The sequence below is a fragment of the Coffea eugenioides genome, chromosome 5 (genome assembly GCF_003713205.1).
Source record: "Coffea eugenioides isolate CCC68of chromosome 5, Ceug_1.0, whole genome shotgun sequence".
Taxonomy (NCBI): Eukaryota; Viridiplantae; Streptophyta; class Magnoliopsida; order Gentianales; family Rubiaceae; genus Coffea; species Coffea eugenioides.
The window spans coordinates 49,574,534-49,594,454 of record NC_040039.1 but is presented as its reverse complement, the minus strand read 5'-3'; the positions used below and the strand labels follow the sequence as shown (position 1 = coordinate 49,594,454).

At 37.0% G+C, this 19,921-nt stretch overlaps 3 protein-coding genes across 3 annotated transcripts; 2 read left to right on the top strand and 1 right to left on the bottom strand.

Moving 5' to 3' along the window:
• Positions 1-908: 908 nt before the first annotated feature.
• Positions 909-6,919, top strand: LOC113770342 (protein disulfide isomerase-like 5-4). The gene is made up of 15 exons (XM_027314763.1): positions 909-1,225; positions 1,428-1,518; positions 1,788-1,882; positions 2,281-2,338; positions 2,421-2,605; positions 2,697-2,754; positions 3,197-3,237; positions 3,373-3,447; positions 3,808-3,864; positions 4,142-4,208; positions 4,483-4,626; positions 5,149-5,373; positions 6,000-6,149; positions 6,356-6,433; positions 6,569-6,919. The coding sequence occupies exons 1-15, from the start codon at positions 1,185-1,187 to the stop codon at positions 6,644-6,646; spliced, it is 1,443 nt and encodes a 480-aa protein (XP_027170564.1). The 5' UTR covers positions 909-1,184; the 3' UTR covers positions 6,647-6,919.
• Positions 6,920-7,494: 575 nt separating this feature from the next.
• LOC113770426 (early nodulin-like protein 1) lies at positions 7,495-8,706 on the bottom strand. The gene is made up of 2 exons (XM_027314874.1): positions 8,444-8,706; positions 7,495-8,286 (listed from the first exon to the last, which is right to left on the bottom strand). Exons 1-2 carry the CDS (start codon positions 8,643-8,645, stop codon positions 7,793-7,795), a joined length of 696 nt encoding a protein of 231 aa, XP_027170675.1. The 5' UTR covers positions 8,646-8,706; the 3' UTR covers positions 7,495-7,792.
• A 2,497-nt stretch (positions 8,707-11,203) lies between these two features.
• Positions 11,204-19,921, top strand: LOC113772401 (TBC1 domain family member 15-like). Its single transcript, XM_027316995.1, has 13 exons — positions 11,204-11,689; positions 11,791-11,983; positions 13,932-14,027; positions 14,248-14,351; positions 15,027-15,193; positions 15,296-15,361; positions 15,590-15,712; positions 16,506-16,594; positions 17,302-17,407; positions 17,729-17,826; positions 18,225-18,485; positions 19,287-19,370; positions 19,524-19,921. Exons 2-13 carry the CDS (start codon positions 11,894-11,896, stop codon positions 19,536-19,538), a joined length of 1,299 nt encoding a protein of 432 aa, XP_027172796.1. The 5' UTR covers positions 11,204-11,689; positions 11,791-11,893; the 3' UTR covers positions 19,539-19,921.

Genomic DNA, 19,921 nt, shown 5'->3' with positions numbered 1-19,921 from the left:
ATGTATATATGCATAATAAATTGACTTTGAGAAGAAGTGTCTCGTTAAAAAGAAAAAAAAATCATACTATAATGCTAATGTTAAGCATATAGTTATAAAATTTAGTCCAGTATGTCGATCAAACTGATCAATTCAGTGAACCGATCATAGGGCCGAATTGAGTCGCTAATTAAATTAGTTAACCAACAAATTTGTTAATTAGTCAACGATTCAACGGTTCAATCGATGAATCGAAAAAAAAATCGTCGATTGAACCATCAACTTAAAAATTTTACTATTTTTATAATTTAAAATATATTATTATGTTATATAATATAACTATTGTGCAATTCGCGATTGTGAACCTAAATTAAATATATTATTATATTTTAAAATATATTATTATATTATATAACTATTGTGAACCTAATGGTTGGTTAAGCTACAGGTTGGGTGTTAAGTAAGGATGAAATCCTCTGTAGCATTGATGTAAATTCACTCTTTGCCACCCTTGGAATTTTGAAATCACTGCAATGTCTAAATGCATGGCATGATATTATAAGTTCACCGGCCTCTGAATATTCTTATTCTACAGCGAAAAAAATCTAAGGGATGTGCCAAACACTCCTTGATTTAGTTGGGTCTGTATATTTACTAGCCCCCTATCACAGCCTTCTTAAGCTCCCCCTCCCCCTAGATTAGGATAGAGTAGATTATACAAATGTATCGTTGCTGACAAAAAAAAAAAAAAAAAATATCCTTATCCTACATGTAACCATTATTATTGTTAATTCATGCTATCTTACTGCTCAACGGGAACATGGGGTGCGTGTTTCCGTAATTAAGGAAAATGGGGCTTTTGAAAGGTAGAATAAAAATATAAAAGGGAAAAGGAGAGAATAAGGGGCGTAATAAAGATCCCGGTTTAATACGCCTGTGGCTTGGGCAGGGGAGAGCCTTTACTTGAGTTTACGAAAAAGCCTTGGCCCAGAAGCGGAAGCATATCTGCCGCTCTCTCTGTCTAATCTTTCTTCCCATTCCCAAATTGCTGGTTCAGTTGAATTGGAGTGCGTGGGGGCTTTCCCGTTCATTTCTGGTCCAGTCAATATCTAATTAATCAAGTCAAATCAGCCTCCACTGCAACATTTTAGTTCCCAAAATTTTCATCTTCAGATCTGCTTTCGTCCTCCACGAATACAATAAAAATGATTTCCAGCAGTAAACTCAAATCCGTGGACTTTTACAGGTTTCTTTTTTTTTTTTTAAATCCTTTTTCTTTCGTTTTATTTATTATTAATTTTTTTTTTGAATTTTCGATTGTTTGAAGTGGCAAGTGAATTCGTTTGAGTTAGATTGACATTTCAGACTAATCTCTCATATGTTATGCCCGTAATGGAATTTATTCGTGGCATTTAGCCCAGCAATTGAATGGTTTGTTTTGCTTACAGAAAAATTCCGAGAGATTTAACCGAGGCATCACTGTCGGGTGCTGGGTTGTCCATTGTAGCAGCCTTCTCCATGATCTTTTTGTTTGGAATGGTGAGAAATTGGTACATATTACTTGTCTATAGCTGCCCATAACCCCATTTGATTTCAGCTACAGTTTTCTTTTCCTTTCCTGTTTCTGAGGTGTTCTTGAAGGCGCATTGGTTGTTTGTTTAGCTCTTCTGGTGTTTGTTAGTATCTTTTTGGTCTTGCTGTTCTAGTTGCATCATTTATTTCGAGTAATTTAATACCACGCTTGAACTGCCATTCCTCTTTCTTTTATGTTTTGCGTATAACTTGGGTCAACTTTTTTGTTTCTGCAGGAACTGAATGACTATTTGACAGTGAGCACCTCTACTTCCATTATAGTAGACAATAGTTCTGATGGGGACTTCTTGCGGATTGATTTCAATATCAGGCATGTTCTGTGATATTACTCTGTGACCTGAACTATTGATTGGTTGCCCCTATTTCCTTTCCTTTGCCATTCATTGGATTAAAATAGATTGGAATCGACTAGTTAGAAAGAGTGGAACATGTCTAAGCTGTAAGTGGGAGAAAGATTGGGACATGTGTCAACTCTGTATCAATCTAGTCTATGTGTTTCTCCTATCCTTAATACTTGAATTTGCTTTGATCATCTTAAGACGGAAATAGGTTTTTGGGCTGTAATATGTGATGTCAATTATATGACACTGACTGGACTGTGAAAGCCATTATTTCATTTCTCTTGCTTGAAGTTCTGCTCCCCCCCCCCCCCCAACCAACAAAATCTATTTATTAAAATCAAGCTAACATGTTGCTAAATCCTTGTAGTTTTCCAGCATTGTCTTGTGAGTTCGCATCTGTTGATGTCAGTGATGTCTTGGGAACGGTGAGTTTTGGAGGTTCTGTTTGCTTTTCGACTATGATTTTCATACGCATGGTTTTATGAATTTTTGTTGTCTTGCTTGCAGAATAGGTTGAACATAACAAAAACTGTCCGCAAGTATTCAATAGATTCACACTTGAATCCTACGGGCTCTGAGTTTCAGTCTGGGCCAATCTTAGATGCAATTAAGCATGATGAGGAAATTGATGAAGAACACGGCGAAGGTGCTGTTTCACTATATGGCCGCAATTTTGATAGAATTGCAAATCAGTGAGTTAGCTGCATCTTACTTTTATACCTTATTATCTTCTGCTTTTCTACTTGTTATTTTGCTAATTTGTGCCCAATATAACTTCCTCAGGCATCCGATTTTGGTTGTGAATTTTTTCGCTCCTTGGTGCTATTGGAGTAACCGCCTGGTACTATTTGTATCTTTGGTGATATTTAGCTTGACTGGCTCTGAGCCCATAAGTGGTTTCTGCCTGTTAAAAGATCTCTCTCTCCCGCTTCCGTCTCTGTCTCTTTCCTTATATTTGTGTCTGTGTTCATTTCTTAAAAGATTTCTCTCTCTCTCTCTCTCTCTCTCTCTCTGTGCACTCAATTACATGCATGTATGCATTTCTATTGGCTAGTTTATGTATAAATCTGTGATTTCTACTTTGATGGTGTATTAGTGTAGCAGGGCACTTTCATCTGTGTGTAGCTTATTCTAAACTTTGAATAGTGTTCTTGTTAAGTACCAAATTGTTTGTTGATTCTTTGACAGTTTGACTGCAAACCCTAGATGAATCTATTGCTGTACAAATTTAAGGCTGATTTATGTCAGTATAGGTGATTTTGATATATTGCTGCTTGTTTCAGAAACCTTCTTGGGAGAAAGCAGCCAAAATTATAAGAGACAGGTGTGGTCTCATCTTCTGTTCATTAATTCTCGTTAGGAAAATGGAGCTTTTTTTTCTGCTGAAGATTCATCTCAATTTCAAATGGCATTTAGTATCATAGAATCTACTTAAATCTGAGTGCGACCTTGTCTTTAGATATGACCCAGAGATGGATGGTCGCATTCTTTTGGCAAAAGTTGATTGCACCGAAGAAGTTGATTTGTGTAGAAGGTACTTTCTGATAAATGAATTTTTGATCTTTCTATTGAAGTATCTTCCAGTATGGATGATGGAAGAGCACCTGCTTTCTGTAATATTCTTTAGCTTTTGTCTTACAATCATCTTCCATGACTAGTGGATAAGCATCTTAATCTATTGGCTCATATATTGTCATGAGTTAAGACATTTCTACAATAGTCAAGACAATATCTATTAAATAAAGTTGTATCTTGTACATGAAAAGGCTGTAGACTTTGATCTTTTTGTCCAGACCATCAGTATGGATTTATCAGTTGGGTTGTTCTGCTTCTCTTTCTATTCTCCAACACGTAATTTTCTGGTTAACCAAGTTGCTGGCTAATGAATTTCCAGGCATCACATACAAGGGTACCCATCTATTCGCATCTTCCGTAAGGGGAGTGACCTTAGGTAAAGTGACCTGACACATTCTATCTTTAATTTTCATCACTTTTTCTGCTTCCTTTGCATGTTTTGATCCTTTGACCTTTGTTGCCTGTAAAAAACTGTTTGCTTATTATATGTTTGTCTTGGTTAATCTGAACTTTCTCATTAAAAATTTCCTTCTGTAGTGCAAACTTTTCTCTTCTTTAGCTTTAAGTAGCAGAACTTTTCAATTATAATGACCTTATGTAATATTTGAATTTGCTGTATTCAAATCAGAAGTTTGTTGTCTGTTTTAATATAGGGATGAACATGGGCATCATGAGCATGAATCATATTATGGCGATCGAGATACTGAAAGTCTGGTCCAGGTAAGAAACAATATTGAGTTGCATGCCCAAAGCTTTAAACGGGAAAGGCAAAAATCAGGTGAAGAAAAGCAAGGAAGTAAAAGAACAAAACAAAAATTAAATAAATAAAGGAAAAGGGAAACGTATATGTAGCATGACTCTGCACATGTATCAATGCAGTTGATATCATTTTTCTATACTAGAAACATATGATTGAATTGTGTAGTCCTGCATAGGTGTTGATGTTGTCACCTATTATATGTGTGGCATTACTGGGTTTTTTAATTATTTGCAGACAATGGAAACTTTGGTTGCACCTGTTTCACTGGAGTCTAAAAGACTTGCTTTAGAGGATAAATCTGACAAGACAAAAGATCCAAAAAGACCTGCGCCCTCAGCGGGAGGATGTAGAGTTGAAGGTTTTGTACGCGTTAAGAAGGTAGATATTACACCAATTTGAAGCCAACCATACTTGGCATTTTTTCGTTTTGGTATGGCCACGGTGCTGGATTTGATTTCTGTCCAAAACCCTTTATGCTTTAATTTCAAGAAAGAAAATGAAGTTGGCAGTGTAAAACAAGTTAAGACATTTGAGCCACTTGCGTAAATGTAAATTTTGCTTGTTGACTTTTTCTTCATTGAAGATTAGCAGCAATGTCGTAGAATTTCCACTTGCTGTATTGTTTTTCTGTAGTCACCATGTTGAAAAATGATTCCTATAATCTCCTGTTCCTAGTTGGAGAATGAAGATTTTCAGGTGAAGGGCCTTGATTTTATCTATAATTTTCTTAAACAATTAAATACATAAAGGGGAAAGGAGGGGGCAGACAGATTGACCAGAATGAATAATGCAATTTTACAATCTGTACTTTATGTCAGGATTTTTTTTGATGTCAAATATATGATTTTATGCCTTTCACTGACCTGGTGCATGGTTTTCAACATGCCTCATATGATGCAGGTTCCTGGCAACCTCGTCATTTCAGCTCGTTCACCTTCGCACTCCTTTGATTTTTCTCAGATGAACATGTCACATGTCATTTCCCATTTTTCGTTTGGGAAGAAGATTAATCCAAGGGAAAGAAGTGATGTGAAGCGATTACTACCATATCTTTTTAGAAGTTATGACAGATTGAGTGGCCTTTCATATATCTCTAACCCAAGTGATTCGAATGAAAATGTTACTGTAAGCTCCTCTGCCTTTTTCACTGACATCTAATATTCTTCTGCTGGCCTATGGTGCAAATGCTATTTTTTCCCATTCTGAGCTTTAATTATTACTGGATGGTGTTGCCTATGCATGCTTGATTAACTTGCTCTGGTAAATACACGATGCTTTCCTTTCGGGAAATCCTTCCTTTCTTTATGCATGTTAGCAGTCTAGTATAGAAGATTAAAAGGACTTGAAAGTGTTAGGAAGTGAAGAATGAATTTCCATGAATATTGGCCTGAGAAAAGCATATTTTTTTCTTATCTTGTATCTCAGTGATCAAACTTCTGATATATTTATAGTATCCCAGCGCATGGTTTTAGTTCCATCATCGGCAGTCATTCACATGACTCATCCTAACCCTTCTACCAGCTTTGCCTTATTGTCTACCCTGTTTTGGGCAGTTAGTGTTGTCACTCATTATTCCTCAACTAAGAACTAGAAGTGTGCAAATTCATTGCCCATTCACCTTTTTGACTTAATTTGCCCTCTATTGGCTCTAATTCTCATGCATATGGGTGATTAATCATTTTGGTATTTCAACTTAGAGGAATAGGATGATTAAGTCTGGAAATAATTTGCATATTCTTTACCAAATGCAGATTGAGCATTATCTACAGGTAGTGAAAACTGAAGTGATGACAAGATCTTATAAAATAGTTGAAGAGTATGAGTACACAGCCCACAGTAGTTTGGCTCACAGCCTCGATATTCCAGTTGCAAAGTTTCACTTTGAGCTATCACCCATGCAGGTTTGTGCGGGAAAATCCTTTTTTGACAACTTTGTTTAGTGTGCATTCAACCACAGGTTCTTGTTCTCGGTGTTGCCTTCTCGCCCTATCAAATCTAATATTTTTTGTCATTAATGGTTTAGTGCTTTTCTCATCTCTCAGTTTTTGTGGTTAAGATTGTTTTTATCATCACCTTAATTGGTGATATGCGCCTCTCTTGTGATCAGGTCGTAATAACAGAAAACTCAAAGTCCTTCTCGCACTTCATAACCAATGTTTGTGCCATCATTGGTGGTGTTTTTACGGTTGGTTTTCTCACGTCTTGTTCCTTCAGTCATCCTCCATCTCAATCCTTTCTTTCTTGTATTTGCTCTATCATTGCTTTCTGCATTTCTGCCGTGATAGTAGGCAATTTCATCTTTGGTTTGTCCGTGTTTCAGGTTGCTGGAATTTTGGATGCAATTCTCCACAACACGATGAGACTGATGAAGAAAGTTGAACTAGGAAAAAATTTTTGAGGGGAAAACGTAAAAATCCATTCTAGTCACTGTATAAAGAGCATCAAAGCACGGCCACACGATTTTACCCAGATTACTTTATCAAATTGGGTTTAGCAGTGAGCTGCAGAATTTTGCAGTGGATTTTTAGTATAGAAACCTTCTGATGGAATTCTAGTATATGTTGTATTAGTCAGTTGTGACCTACGATATTTCTTCCCTAGTGTATCCATCAAATGTTTTAACTCATGCTAAGCTACTTCAGCTCATAAGAAGTCAGAAGTTTTAAGCTTATTATGTGGCTGCATTAGACAACTGACTAGGAATTTCGCAAAAACACTTGATGTTAAGCATATGATGAGGAATGAGGAAAAATAGAAAATTACCGAAGGGCATGTAAAATGGTCCTTTGTGCTGTAGTGAAATCTAACTTTATTTATTTGTTTGAGTTACAAGTTGTGGGATTCCATGCACTGTCCTTTCCTAAAGAAGTTTGTACCTCTTTTTAAGTGGAGTCGGGCTTTTTAACCCACTAGGTTAGTCGAAAAAACGACATAGGATGGTCGAAAAAACGACCCTAAGCAATGCAATATCTCATGATACTTTGGCTGGCACCCTCGGTTGAGAAATCGACAGAGAAAAGAAAAACCTTGGTGCGATGATCCATCGTCTAATTAGTCACAAAGGAAAGAAAAGCCATGTCTGCTTTATGATATTATCCACTCAAAATGTAGAAAAGTCTCTGGATATCGTTCAATTGGATTTTTTAGGAAATTTATTGCTGGTTAGAGTGATCAATATTGTCCACCAGTAGCTTGTATTCGGTACGATGGCGGCATATGCTGAAATGTTAATTGAAGAACAGAAGAGGCCTTCAAGCTCTCATATCAACAACTTTATTTGTTTTGTACACTCTTCATACATTGTAGCAGTGGCCAATACAAACTTTACTCAAACATCAGCTTATTTCTCACCAGTATAATAATAGTGTAACAAATAATTTACCCTTGAGAGCCCAGCTGAAAGTTGAAGCTACTGAGGTCAAGGCACGGAAAATCATGTAGAAGAAATACAAAAAGAAAGAAAGAAAGAAACAAGACAACCCTCAGAATGAAATTTAAAAATAAAAAAAAAAAATCCCAAACTCTTACAACACAAATCTTGAATTCAGAAAAACAGCAGGAGTGATGATCCAGAAAGAGCTCCCAAGGAGCCAATGAGTCCGAAAAGAATTGAAGATGCACCACTTTTAGGAGGAGATGATTGCTCTGAAGGGGCTGGAGTTGGATTTGTCTCCTCTGGTCCAGAGGGTGGAGGAGATGATTCTCCAGTTGCTGGTGCTGGGGATGGGGATACCTCTGCTGATGGTGAAGGAGGAGGAGATGTCGTCGTTTCATTTGAAGGAGGAGAAGCTGCCACTGTTTCATTAGAAGGAGCTGGAACGACCTTGCTTCTGTCTGCCATCACAACCACAATGATCTTTTCGTTCTTAAGGCAGTTGTCCTTGACTCCACTTATGAAATAGTATGGTCCAGAATGGTTCAAATTGAACACGGTGTGGCCATCTGTAAACTTTTGAAGAGGTCTGTCCGTACTGCAATTGTTATAGTCCTCCTTAGTCACGTAAAGCACAGAGTCTTTGTCTCCCGGGTAGACGAACGCTGCAATAGAAAATAGCAAGTGACAGTTAAATTTTCATTCGAAGTGTTTTTGCAGAATGCTGAATGCTGCTTGCGGACGATAAAAGGGTAGCAGCACAAGACTAGCGCTGTAGTTGATGAGAAATTGATGCTGATGTTAGCAAAATGATCAACTTACACAGGGAGTCCCCAGTTTGAAACCGGTTTTTCTCCGCCCATTGATTGTGGCTGTTTGAGTTAGGATCAGCAGGAACTGCCCAACCGTTGGGACCTCCGACCTTGAACTCAAACGCAATGCCTTTCTCAACAAGCAGCAAAAGGCTAAAGAGGCCTAGGACACGAAAGGCTTTTCCAGTTGATCTCAGATTGGCCTGAGCCATTGGAGGTTGGTAGGCAAGTTTGGACGTGTAAACTGAAAGAAACTTCCAGTAAAACCTGGCTATGAACTTGCTGGTGCGGTAGCGAACGATCAAGGGGTATTTGTAGGACAAAATGAACGAACTTTACAAGCTGTGGCAGTGAAGCTTTTGCTTCTTTTTGTTATTCTTTACTTTCGGATATCTTAACTTCCAGTGCAAAGTATATGGGCTCTTTTTGGGCGTGAGCTTCGTTGTTCTTCTGAGGCCTTTAAGGGTAACTTATTCTGCAGATTTATACTTTCCTTGACCAAAATCAGCACCTTCTTATCTTGTGCTTTGGGCATTCGCATCTGAGTCCTGACACCGATGTCTCAGATTTTGAACTTCTTACCTCCTATACAGCTGGAGTAGCTTCGCTTGATGCAGAATGTTTAGCTGATTAGGCAGCTTTTTCTTCTCGTCAAATGGGATGTTTATAAACGTGCATTAATTAACATATAATTCCTTCTTGAAAATAACTGCAGCTAAACATTTGGAATCCTTTTCTTTTTGATTTTGTGACATTGCATTCAGCCAAATCAGAGAAGACCTCAACAACGTTAAAGTTCAACTAATCATTCTTGGTCATGAAAAGAATTCAAAGAACGGGGGAAAAAAAGGTATCTATCTTCATAAAGAAAGGGACCAAAATAAGCAAAGATTCATCTTCGGTCAAATAAGATGTTGAGTTTGATGCAGTGAGAAAAGTTTGTTCCCTAGCTGCACCTTGCGGAGGTCGCATTGAATGTAACATAGGTTCCATGTCTATTTTTTTTCATTTTTAGTTTGAAAAAATTAGATGTTTTCAAATGTCTTAGCGTAAGAATTACAATCACCACAACTCTTACTCAAAAATAGTAGTATTAATAGTATTTTATGGTGGTAGGAATGAAATGAAATTAGACCCCCAATCCAGATCGGCAATGCATAAAACTGTAAGGAAGCCCTCTTAGCAATTGGGTAAAGCATATATCAAACTTGCACTCGCTTCTCAAATGCAAACTTGGTAAATTACATGCAACTGATATTGGATTTTATGTAATTTTATGGCCACACAAGTCATAAAAATTGGACTATTATATCAGTTTTCGGAATAGGAGGGGGACGTACACAACACAGCTCAGCATGAAAATTGCACATTTTAGTTCTCTTCTTGAATTAGCAGTGCCTCGGGCGGCCCTCAGTCCATCTTTCTTCTCCCATGCATGATACTGTTATATTGCATCCGGAAGTAGCACGCAACAAATGTAATTATGTATGTGCTCTCTAATCCTTGTTGTATTATTATTACATCATGTGTGTGAGTTCTCCGATGTATTCTCTCCACAAAGAGATTGTTGTAAACTTTGGTGAACAAGGAAGATCTCTATTTGTGTGCTTTGACTAAGGTTACAAACGAATCGAGCTGCTGTCGAGTTCGAACTCGATCAATATCGAGTTTGAGTCGACCAAATCGAATTCGACCTCGAACTTGAGTTCAAAAATACTAAACTCGTTAGTTCGCGAGTCGGCTCGAACTCGATTATATATATATTTTTTATTTTAATAGTAAAATTACATATATATCTCTAATATTTTATTATTTGTTAAGAAAAATTATTATTTTATTGATTTATTAAAAATAAAGTAATTATTATTTTTTATTTTTTTAAAACTCGAACTCGAACTTGACATTTTGAACTCGTCGAGTTCGAGTTTCATAAAATTATATCGAAATTCGACTCAATTAGACCGAAATTCAATTCGATTCGACTCGTTTGCACCCTAACTAGATTTCAACACGCTGTATCAGAAGAATTCCAGGCTTTTGTCATGTACGTTGTCTATGGGTCACAACTTGGTAAAAAACGAAAGAGAGTAGAAGAGCTCCGCCCATCTCATTCTTACATGATCTCAACCCACCAACCCCGCCTTCAATTCTCAAGTCTCATCTAATGATATACCCTTCCACGTTTGTACAAAACTTCTTGTGACCGGGTCAAAATTGAAAATTGGTACCATTTAGCTTTCATATTAAAGCGTTAAGCATTCAACAAGATGTGGGGATGGTTTAACATTGGAACCTTCTCAGCCAAAATGTGAAGGTTTTGACTTTTATTTGCCACCAACCTTTTTAACTTTTTTCTTTTTTCCTCCTCCTCCTCCTCCACCTCATGAGTTCAATGCTTTAACTTTAAGCAGCAAGAACCTGTCAAACGAAACTCCAAACATAGAGAAAGTTGACGACGTTGCTTTTGAGTTCCATTGACTTTGACTGGACTACAACTACTACTTGCCAAAAGTGGTCGAAAAGAAAAACACAAAGAAGAAAAAGAAAAACAGAAACAGACGATGACCAGTCCAGTCCAGTGGAGGCCAATTCCTCCTCGGTTCTAAACTTCTAATACGTAGTACTTTAAACCCTGTTCTATTGTTTGACAAAAGACCTTAACGCGCCACCGCAAACGCGTGTGTACACTCTCCCACATTTTCATTTTAGCCCCCGCGAATATAGGCGAGTGAGTGGGCACCAATCCCTTGATCCCTCGCCTTTCTCGCTACCCCCCACGACGCAACCCAACTTCACATACGTACGCGTCCAGCTCGTCTTATACCATACACAAATTAATGAGAGAACCGGTTGCTACTCTTAAAGAATGGAGAGACAGACAGTATAAAGAAACAATCGATTTTTCCTCATTAACGTCAACGCATTAAACGGCTTCTTCTTCTTGTCCTTGTCTGTGGTTTTTGTGTCAAAGGGACTTTTGGGTTACTTTATTTATAAGTTCGTTAATTTCTGATCACAGGCCCAAAAGTTGCCTTTGCCTCTCTAACCATATCCACCTCCCTCCATTATCATAGCCACCTACCCCAACTAATTGCCAAATCAAGAAACTCAAGGAGAAAATAAAGAATACTGTAACTATTAGAGAATCCAAAGCATCGAATGATGAGAAGGAATACTCCTTTTCTTGATTTGTGTGCTTGTTTATGTATTTTTCCTACCTCTGAACTGGCCCTTTTGGGATCATTGTGACAAATAGGTATGATCCCAGCTAATGAGCACATCGTACATGATCTGAATTGAATTTTTTTTTTTTTGGCGTTCTTTATGTGGAATCTGATCTGGGTTTTTGGGATTAAGCTTGCACGTGCTGATTTCAGAATTTCGGGACTTGCTATTGAGGATTTCTGAAGTGAGTTATTCGTTGGTTTTATTAGCTGGGATTGTTTAACACCACGTTGACATGTGGAGGGACCCTGGAGCTCCTGCTGATGAGTTCTATCAGGTTCGGCCTGAATGTACTGATGTTCCCAAAAGCAAGTTTCGAATCAAGGTTTGTCGATTTCCTTCGCATCCAATTATTGCATTTTCTGATAAAGATTATTGCTGTTTTGGCTTCTTCTTCTTTTTTTTATTTCTTATACTCAGATCATTGTATTGCTCATGTTTTAAATATCTCCTCTAAGTGTTTTCATTGAGATCAATGGCTTGAAGATTGGTTTTTTGGTAAATATGTGAAGTTGTTGTTACACTTCCCTTTCTCTGAATGCTACCATTTAGTTGTTCCTGTGGATTTGGGACGACTAGCTTAAGGGAAGGAAGAAATATGACTGTCTGAGGACTCCTTAGATGAAGAACGCCCTACTAAGTACTAGTACTGACTGGTGCTTCTTTATTTTAGCTACTTCAATTTCGGGATCCTTTCTCTAAGTGCTAAAACGGTCCCTGAATTCCACAACTAAGACAAAGGTAACAAATCCTGTTTAACAGACTGTTCTGATGTGCTATCTTGGAAAATTTTGGAATGAACAGCAACTATTAAATGATGTCCCAACTTAGAGATGTTTAATTAGTTAGCTCTTTGAAAATTGGATGACATTTTGTCAATTGTGGTGGATGGGATGTGGTGATTCAAGTGGAAGTGATGCTTTGTAGAAGAGGATCTCTTGGTGGTTTTGGTGTCAATCGAATGATCCTTGCAATCTTGCTATATCCATGGAGTTATCCAAACTCTCTCCATGATCTCATTTTATCGGAGAACCTCATCTTCTTCGCACTCCAATTACTTGATTACGTTTCTGGAAGAAGTAAAGTCAAAGCCAATTTTTGTTGTATTTTCCAGGTGTCTGGGGCTGGACGGTTTGAGGTGTTGCATCGCAGACCCTGCCAACCTGAAGGAAAAATGAATAGGTGGAGCGCTAAGATAATTGCCTATTTTGTAGCCAGGCATATGTGTACTGGACTGCAAGCGTAGAGGACTTGTTCCTTTTAAGGGGACATTTTAGTTCTCTGTGAGGTTGCATTCAGAAGTCTTTTGGAGCATTTTATTGTTTGCCAGACTTGATTCAAAGAGTTTCAAAGAACTGAAGTAGCAAATCCTTAGTTACTTCAAGTAACATTGAGAGGTTGAGTTGATGCATCAGTTACTTCAAGTAGCAAATCCTCCTTGACCCAGTGTATTAACTTTTACTTAAGCCTAAAACTTGATCATTCAGCTTTTTCATTAGATCATGAGACTTCCGTTAAACAGAATTGGCTTGGAAATATATAAAACCCCCAAAAGGAAAGCCCTTTCACTCTAAGGATGCCAGCCTGAAGTCTTTCTCTTCATGGATGCTCTGCATGTGGTCCATACACCTTTTACCTTAGTAGGGGACGATTTAGAAATTAGTTGAGTAAATTTTTGGTTAAAAATTAATTGATTGACTTTTCATTCTGTACAAGAGTTTTATCAATGAAGTGTGATAAAGGGTAACTTTCCTTGTTTTGGGATTACTTAACAACTTTGAGAACTAGTCTGGTTGTCAGCATCCAGAAGTTTAGAGATAACTCAATGAATTTGCATATGCGAAAATTTCATTTCCATGTAGACCTTTTAGGTTTTTCAATGTGAGTGCATCTTCATGCTTAGGCACATAATGATTTGAGTACTAACGAGGGAACTGGTTTTGAATATTCAGGAGAAAGGGAGAATTTTTATTTTAACTTCTTTTTTATTTAGATGTATTTCAATGAGTTGCAATTTGAGAGGAAATACCAGATCCTGGAAGAGTTGCAATTTGAGAGGAAATACCAGATCCTGGAAGAGTTGCAATTTGAGAGGAAAGTGTGTGGTTATGTAGCCTACGCAAATTACATGATTTAAAGTGTTAAATGGTGGTATTTGTTTGATGTTGGAGTTTATTTTACATGCTGAGTTTGGTATTTCATGATGTTCCCAACATTTTCCTAAGATTGTGTTGGCCTGTTTCAAGATTTTCTGTTTTATTTTGATTATCCAGGCTGGAAAGACATTAAGTGTGCGGAAATGGCAGGCTGCATTTACTCCAGAAGGGCAACTTGATATAGGCAAAACACTTAGTCGCATTTATCGTGGGGTGAGTAGTGAATCATAAGAGAAAATCTCCACAAGGATTATTACAATTTCACCGCAATCTACAGTGCATTGTTCTTCTTTTAGTCTATAACATTTATATTACTGAAAGATCATGATGGAGAATGCTTTCAGGTCTTTTGACCATTGCAGTATATTTTATCTCTTCTTTTGCGTTGCTAGAGATTGTTTTGATGTGCAGTAAAATACTTGTCGCAAAACAGGGTATCCATCCTTCAATTAGAGGTGAAGTTTGGGAGTTCCTATTGGGTTGTTATGATCCTAAGAGCACATTTGATGAGCGAGACGAGATTCGGCAAAGTCGTAGGTAGCCTGATTTTCGCTTTATGATACAATTACAAATTATTCTTGCATATTTTGGAAGACCTACATGTGTAATTAAAGCATATGATTTCTGTATAGGAGTAAGGTTGAGTAAGCATATGATTTCTGAACAGAAGCTTTGTGGCTTTGGTTGATGAGCATTGATTAGCACAAATAACTGACAATATTTTAGAATGATCAAAGAATGAGCTTAGAGTTCAAAGCGTTTAAATAACCAATCTAATGGTGTTGCAAAGCAAAATAATTTGACTTCAATACAAGAAAATCACACTTGTACAAGAAAATCATTTTCAATAGTTCACTGCAAAAGAATAGTGATGCATATTTGTCTGGTCTCATTAATTGAAGCAGATAGTTTCCTGCACACCCATCTCAAAGAACATAAAAACTACTTAAATAGACACTTGAAGTACTCAGAAAAGAGTCCAGTCTTTAATTCATGTTAAGGTCCAATGTCTCACAGAAAATTGATTAGGTTCTGACACAGACTGTTAACTGGATCCATTCCTCTAAAATGTTGTGCAACTTTCTATTGGTTTTTTATGCACCAGAAATTTGCATTTTTTTTTCTCTTTAATTATTTGTATTTGAGTTGCAATTTCAACTGTCAATTGTTTAAATATTTTACTGTTGTTATTTCTTTATGTAAACCTTTCAGGGCAAAATATGCCTCAATTAAAGAAGAGTGCCGGCAAATGTTTCCTTTGATTGGAAGTGGTAGGTTTATCACAGCACCTGTAATCACCGAAGATGGTGAGCCTATTCAAGATCCTATAGTACTTCAACAGATGGATTTGGACCCGGCATTAATAATGCCACAAAATGGTATACTAATTTTCAACTTTGAACTTGTAGCACTGTACTCACCAAAAGGAAAACGAAATGTCTGCTATAATTAGGTATAAGCCCTTAGTCTTGTTATTGCAGATGCTGTTGGTCACAATCCACGAGACAAGAAAGTAATTCAATGGAAACTTACACTACATCAAATAGGTTGGTGTTTCAATAACATGTTGATGCATGTTCTCTGGAATTCACTCTTAAAAGCTGTCAATGTTCTATGACCTATTCTCTTCCAATATTCTCATCATTTATTTGTTGAACTGAATATACTAGAAGTTTCCACCGGTATATTCTGCATGGATCTTCATTTCTTTACCAGTTGATTATTACTTATTTTTACCTTGTAACTTTTCATCCTTGATGTGATATGTCTTTTAGGTCTGGATGTTGTTCGGACTGACAGGACATTAGTATTTTACGAGAAGCAAGAAAACTTGTCAAAGCTTTGGGATATTCTAGCTGTTTATGCCTGGTCTGATGCAGATGTTGGCTATTGTCAAGGTGGGTGGTCAAATATACTCTTGAAGGTGATTTATTGTCATATTTTGGCTTTCCTTTAGCTGTTTTTCTTGTATATATCTAAACTACACGGTCCATGAATCAGATCTTCAGAGTGATTGATATTGAATGAAGATTTTTGCCTGGTCTTAGATTCAGTGGCTTTAGTTTCACCACATCATTTTCTCATAATTCTTTTCTACATACTATAGTTGTGGTAGAGGCGAGTCAGAAACTACCTATTTCAAGTAATTTGCACCTGATCCTTGTTTAAGAAGCTTGTAAATGCAGGCAACAGATTGATTTAGGAAGTCAATTTTAGAAAATATTGGAACATTTTATTTTTATGATTTATAGCATGTTAAGTTAGTATCCAACTTTACCACTGGTCGGCCCAAATGGCCTAGGGAGGGCTCTTAAGGTCTTCACCCCTGCCAAGTTCCGGTTCGAATCCTGTGCTTGGCAGTTGGAAGTGGGAAGGGTGTGGGGAGGGGTGGGAAACGTTAACCCAAAAAAAAAAAAAAAAATCAGTATCCAACTCAGAATTTTTTTGAATGACTGGCAATCTGGTCTCTTCCCATGCCAATAAGATTTTAAGTCGGATAAACCACACTGGATTTGCTGTTCATGTCCATTAACATTTCCCAACAGTGGATTTGAAGTTAGACAGATTTTTGTTATTAATAAATTATATGTTCAACTCTATCTTGGAATTGCACGTATTTGACAAAAGTTCATTATCAATCGCATCGGGGTACTTGTTCTGATGTATTAACTTTGGGAGTGTGCCAAGCAGGAATGAGTGATCTTTGCTCCCCTATGATAATGCTTCTGGAAGATGAAGCAGATGCATATTGGTGCTTTGATCGTCTAATGCGGAGATTGGTGAGTTTTTCTTCTACCTATTCTGTTATATAAATGATCTGCTGCACTTGTTTGTGATTTGCTCCGTTTTGGAATTGCATCAAAAGATTGGTTCAGGTTATTGTCATCAGGTTGCGTACATCTACTGACTGACTGCCCTATTCAATGCTAAGCACATTACCTAGAGAAATTAGTAACTCTAGAATATTCTTGTATCTGCTTAAAAGTATCATGTCTCATTGATAGTGAAATTAGTAAATTTAGGAGATAAAGATATTATTTCAATCTCAAATTGTTAAAATGATACTTTTCAGGCCAAATAACAACCAAGCTCATTTCTTAAATTTTTGAGATCATTGAAAGCAGCTATCCTATGAAAATTAAGGGTGCATTATATTTGTTCATCTTATTTAACGAAAGATAACCACGATAAGAACCAAACAAGGACTTCCTTTTATCAGGTGACATGATTGTAGAGCTGTAAACTAACATTACCAGGGGAATATTAATTTCTTATAATGCATTATCATTTATGGTCTCATGATAGTACTCTTTTTAAATTTTTCATCTTCATGAGATATCTTCTGGCTTCTTTGTGAGTCAAAGTTTATCATTCACGATGATATTTTTAGTGTGTCGGCTTCCTTTCTTGTTGACAGTGTTTTCACTCTTATGAACTGAATTGTGTTCACTTGCTGATTCGATCTCTTGCTATTGAAACTCTAAAGCGAGGAAATTTCAGATGCACAGAGAGCTCTGTTGGTGTGGAGACACAGCTCAGCAATCTAGCTTCGATTACTCAAGTTATTGATCCCAAGCTTCATCAGCACTTAGGTATCTGCTTCAACTATTGTATTTTAGTAAGTTAGTAGTGTCCAGACTGCCTGATCTAGGTTTGGGTGTACTTTGTATCAAGTACTTCTGCATGGTCTGACATACTTGAAAGATAGATTTAGCAGGGATACTGGTATGCAATTAAGTTACAAATGTTAGCAGAAGTACGTTTGTGCTTTATCCAACCTATTGTTTACAATACTTAACGATTTATGCTGTAACCAAGGACATATTTAAATTTGTCTTTTAAGTGTTCCTCTAATTTTCTGTAATATGATCTAAATGAGTGTTTAACGTCATTGTATCTAATCTTATGCACAGAAACCCTTGGCGGAGGTGATTATCTGTTTGCTTTCCGCATGCTTATGGTTTTGTTTCGTAGAGAGTTCTCCTTTTGCGATTCTTTATACCTATGGGAGGTAAGAGTTAATTCTTTTCCTGTTGGAGTTTGCTGTCATTAGAGCTCACCTGATATTAGGCTGTTAGATTTTCTTTTATTACATTGTAAACAAGAGCAAATTTCTTAGAGAGAAGAGGAGACCTGGGTACGGGAACTTGGACATAGTAAATTCATTTTCCACTTATTTGCTTTTGTAGTTTTGATCCTTAAGATTTATGTGCTTATTTCTGGAAATATTTTGAATTCTTGCTGTTGTTTTCTCTCAGTTGTTTACCATGGTTGAAAATTGATCCTTGATCCTTTTTTTTTTTTTGGGTTTTGCGGGTGGGTGGGTTAATTTATTTTAATTCTCTTGGTTATTAGGACCCTAAAGTTCTTTGATCTTTCTGAAAGCTGGTCTGTTTTAACATTTAATAGATGATGTGGGCCCTGGAGTATGACCCAGACATGTTCTCTATGTATGAGGAACCTGAATCTGCTGCTGAAAAATCTGAGGGATCTAAAGGAAAAGTGAAGTCAAGACGCCAGTGTGGAAAGTACGAGAGAGATAACATGAAAAATGGGGGCAAAAATGATGAAGCGCCTCTTCCGATTTCTATTTTTCTTGTAGCGAGTGTCCTCAAAGATAAAAGTTCCAAGTTGTTGACGGAAGCTCGAGGTCTAGATGACGTTGTTAAGGTCAGTTTGATAAGCTTCGTGGATTTAGTTTGATGATCCTTGACTGTAAAATTATTTTTTTTCATGTTATGCGCAACATACAGAATGCATGCTAGAAATTTTGGGTAATCAGAGACGTATGAGTGTAATTGTGTTGCATATACAGGCAGGTCAATTAATGTGGTTTTGAACTGAAGGTTGTTATTGTTTTTCTTTTTTAAACTTTATCTGGATATACTTAAGAGTTTCATGCTGTCACATGGTTGACAATTGTGAAATAATAATAATGGTTCTAAATTGAAGGAAAATAAACAGTGCTTCTCTCATTGGAATTCGCCATTGAACTCAAAGGTCTTTTCAAGCAGAAACAATGAAGAAATGAGAAAGCAAACGAAAAAGCTTATGCATTTCTGTATTTGGAGAAGCAAATACACCAAACCGAAAATATCTGTAACTTGATTCATGCTAATAGTATATTGACTCTTTGCGAGATTCAGAAATTCTTTAGGTGTTGGTGCACTCTTCCCGAATGTTTTATGATTGACTCTGACCAGACACTTGTGAGGGCTGGAATTAGCTTTAAGCTACTCATAGTGTGTTGGAGCTGGAGATAAGTTGGAATGTTGGGATAGATTGTCCTCTATGTTCATCATCATGATCTCTCCATCCAACCTTGGGCATCATTTTTGCCTTTACTTCCATACGGGCTTAGGACAGAACATTGTCAATTTATATCTCTTCAAGTCAATGATTACTATTACTATTACGGCACCAGTACGGCTTCAAGTAAATGATTACTTTCTTTTTCATTGCCTTTCTCAGATTCTGAACGACATGACTGGAAACTTAGATGCAAAGAAGGCCTGTACTGGTGCTATGAAACTTCACAAGAAGTATCTGAAGAAGGTATGATACTTAAAAAGTTAGCTTCATGTATTTGTTGGATCTAGTATTTGGGTTTTTGGTTGTGAACATTTAGGGGTTATCGCAGGAGGGTGTCCTACACTCATTTTCTGCTTTATAATTCCTTTGCTTATGCTTGGATTGATGTCACTGCAGGCCAAGAAGCCATGATAGTGCATGCAACAATAGTTTTGATATTCAGAAGGCATAAATATCCGTGCCGTATACTTTTGAGCATTTTCAAGAAAGAGCAGATGAAATTGCAGTCTGCAGTTTGGTTTAGATTAGAGTGTCAATTGTACATTTTTCTATCGGTACAGTCTTAAGGGTATTATCAATTGTGTACACATCCCACGGCACGGATGCATCTGATTGAAAATGCGTTTGGAAGAAAATTTTTTTTTTTATTCTCGTCACACCTCCTCAATATTCTTATTCTTATACCATATTCATCTAAGGGTGGTGGGTGTATTGCTCGTGTGGAGCGAGCTAAGTTGTAGCTTTTGTAAAACTCTGATGAAATGCAAAACATTTAAGAAAAGATTTGGTTGGTA

Bases quoted from the DNA above. Each gene is read 5' to 3' on its own strand.
- LOC113770342 (XM_027314763.1), top strand. From the start codon at position 1,185: ATGATTTCCAGCAGTAAACTCAAATCCGTGGACTTTTACAG. The intron at 2,339-2,420 runs GTGAGTTTTGGA...TCTTGCTTGCAG, and splicing joins TCAGTGATGTCTTGGGAACG to AATAGGTTGAACATAACAAA. The intron at 3,865-4,141 runs GTAAAGTGACCT...GTTTTAATATAG, and splicing joins CGTAAGGGGAGTGACCTTAG to GGATGAACATGGGCATCATG.
- LOC113770426 (XM_027314874.1), bottom strand. From the start codon at position 8,645: ATGGCTCAGGCCAATCTGAGATCAACTGGAAAAGCCTTTCGTGTCCTA. The intron at 8,287-8,443 runs GTAAGTTGATCA...TTTCTATTGCAG, and splicing joins TCAAACTGGGGACTCCCTGT to CGTTCGTCTACCCGGGAGAC.
- LOC113772401 (XM_027316995.1), top strand. From the start codon at position 11,894: ATGTGGAGGGACCCTGGAGCTCCTGCTGATGAGTTCTATCAGGTTCGG. The intron at 14,352-15,026 runs GTAGCCTGATTT...TAAACCTTTCAG, and splicing joins GAGATTCGGCAAAGTCGTAG to GGCAAAATATGCCTCAATTA. The intron at 15,362-15,589 runs GTTGGTGTTTCA...TATGTCTTTTAG, and splicing joins ACTTACACTACATCAAATAG to GTCTGGATGTTGTTCGGACT.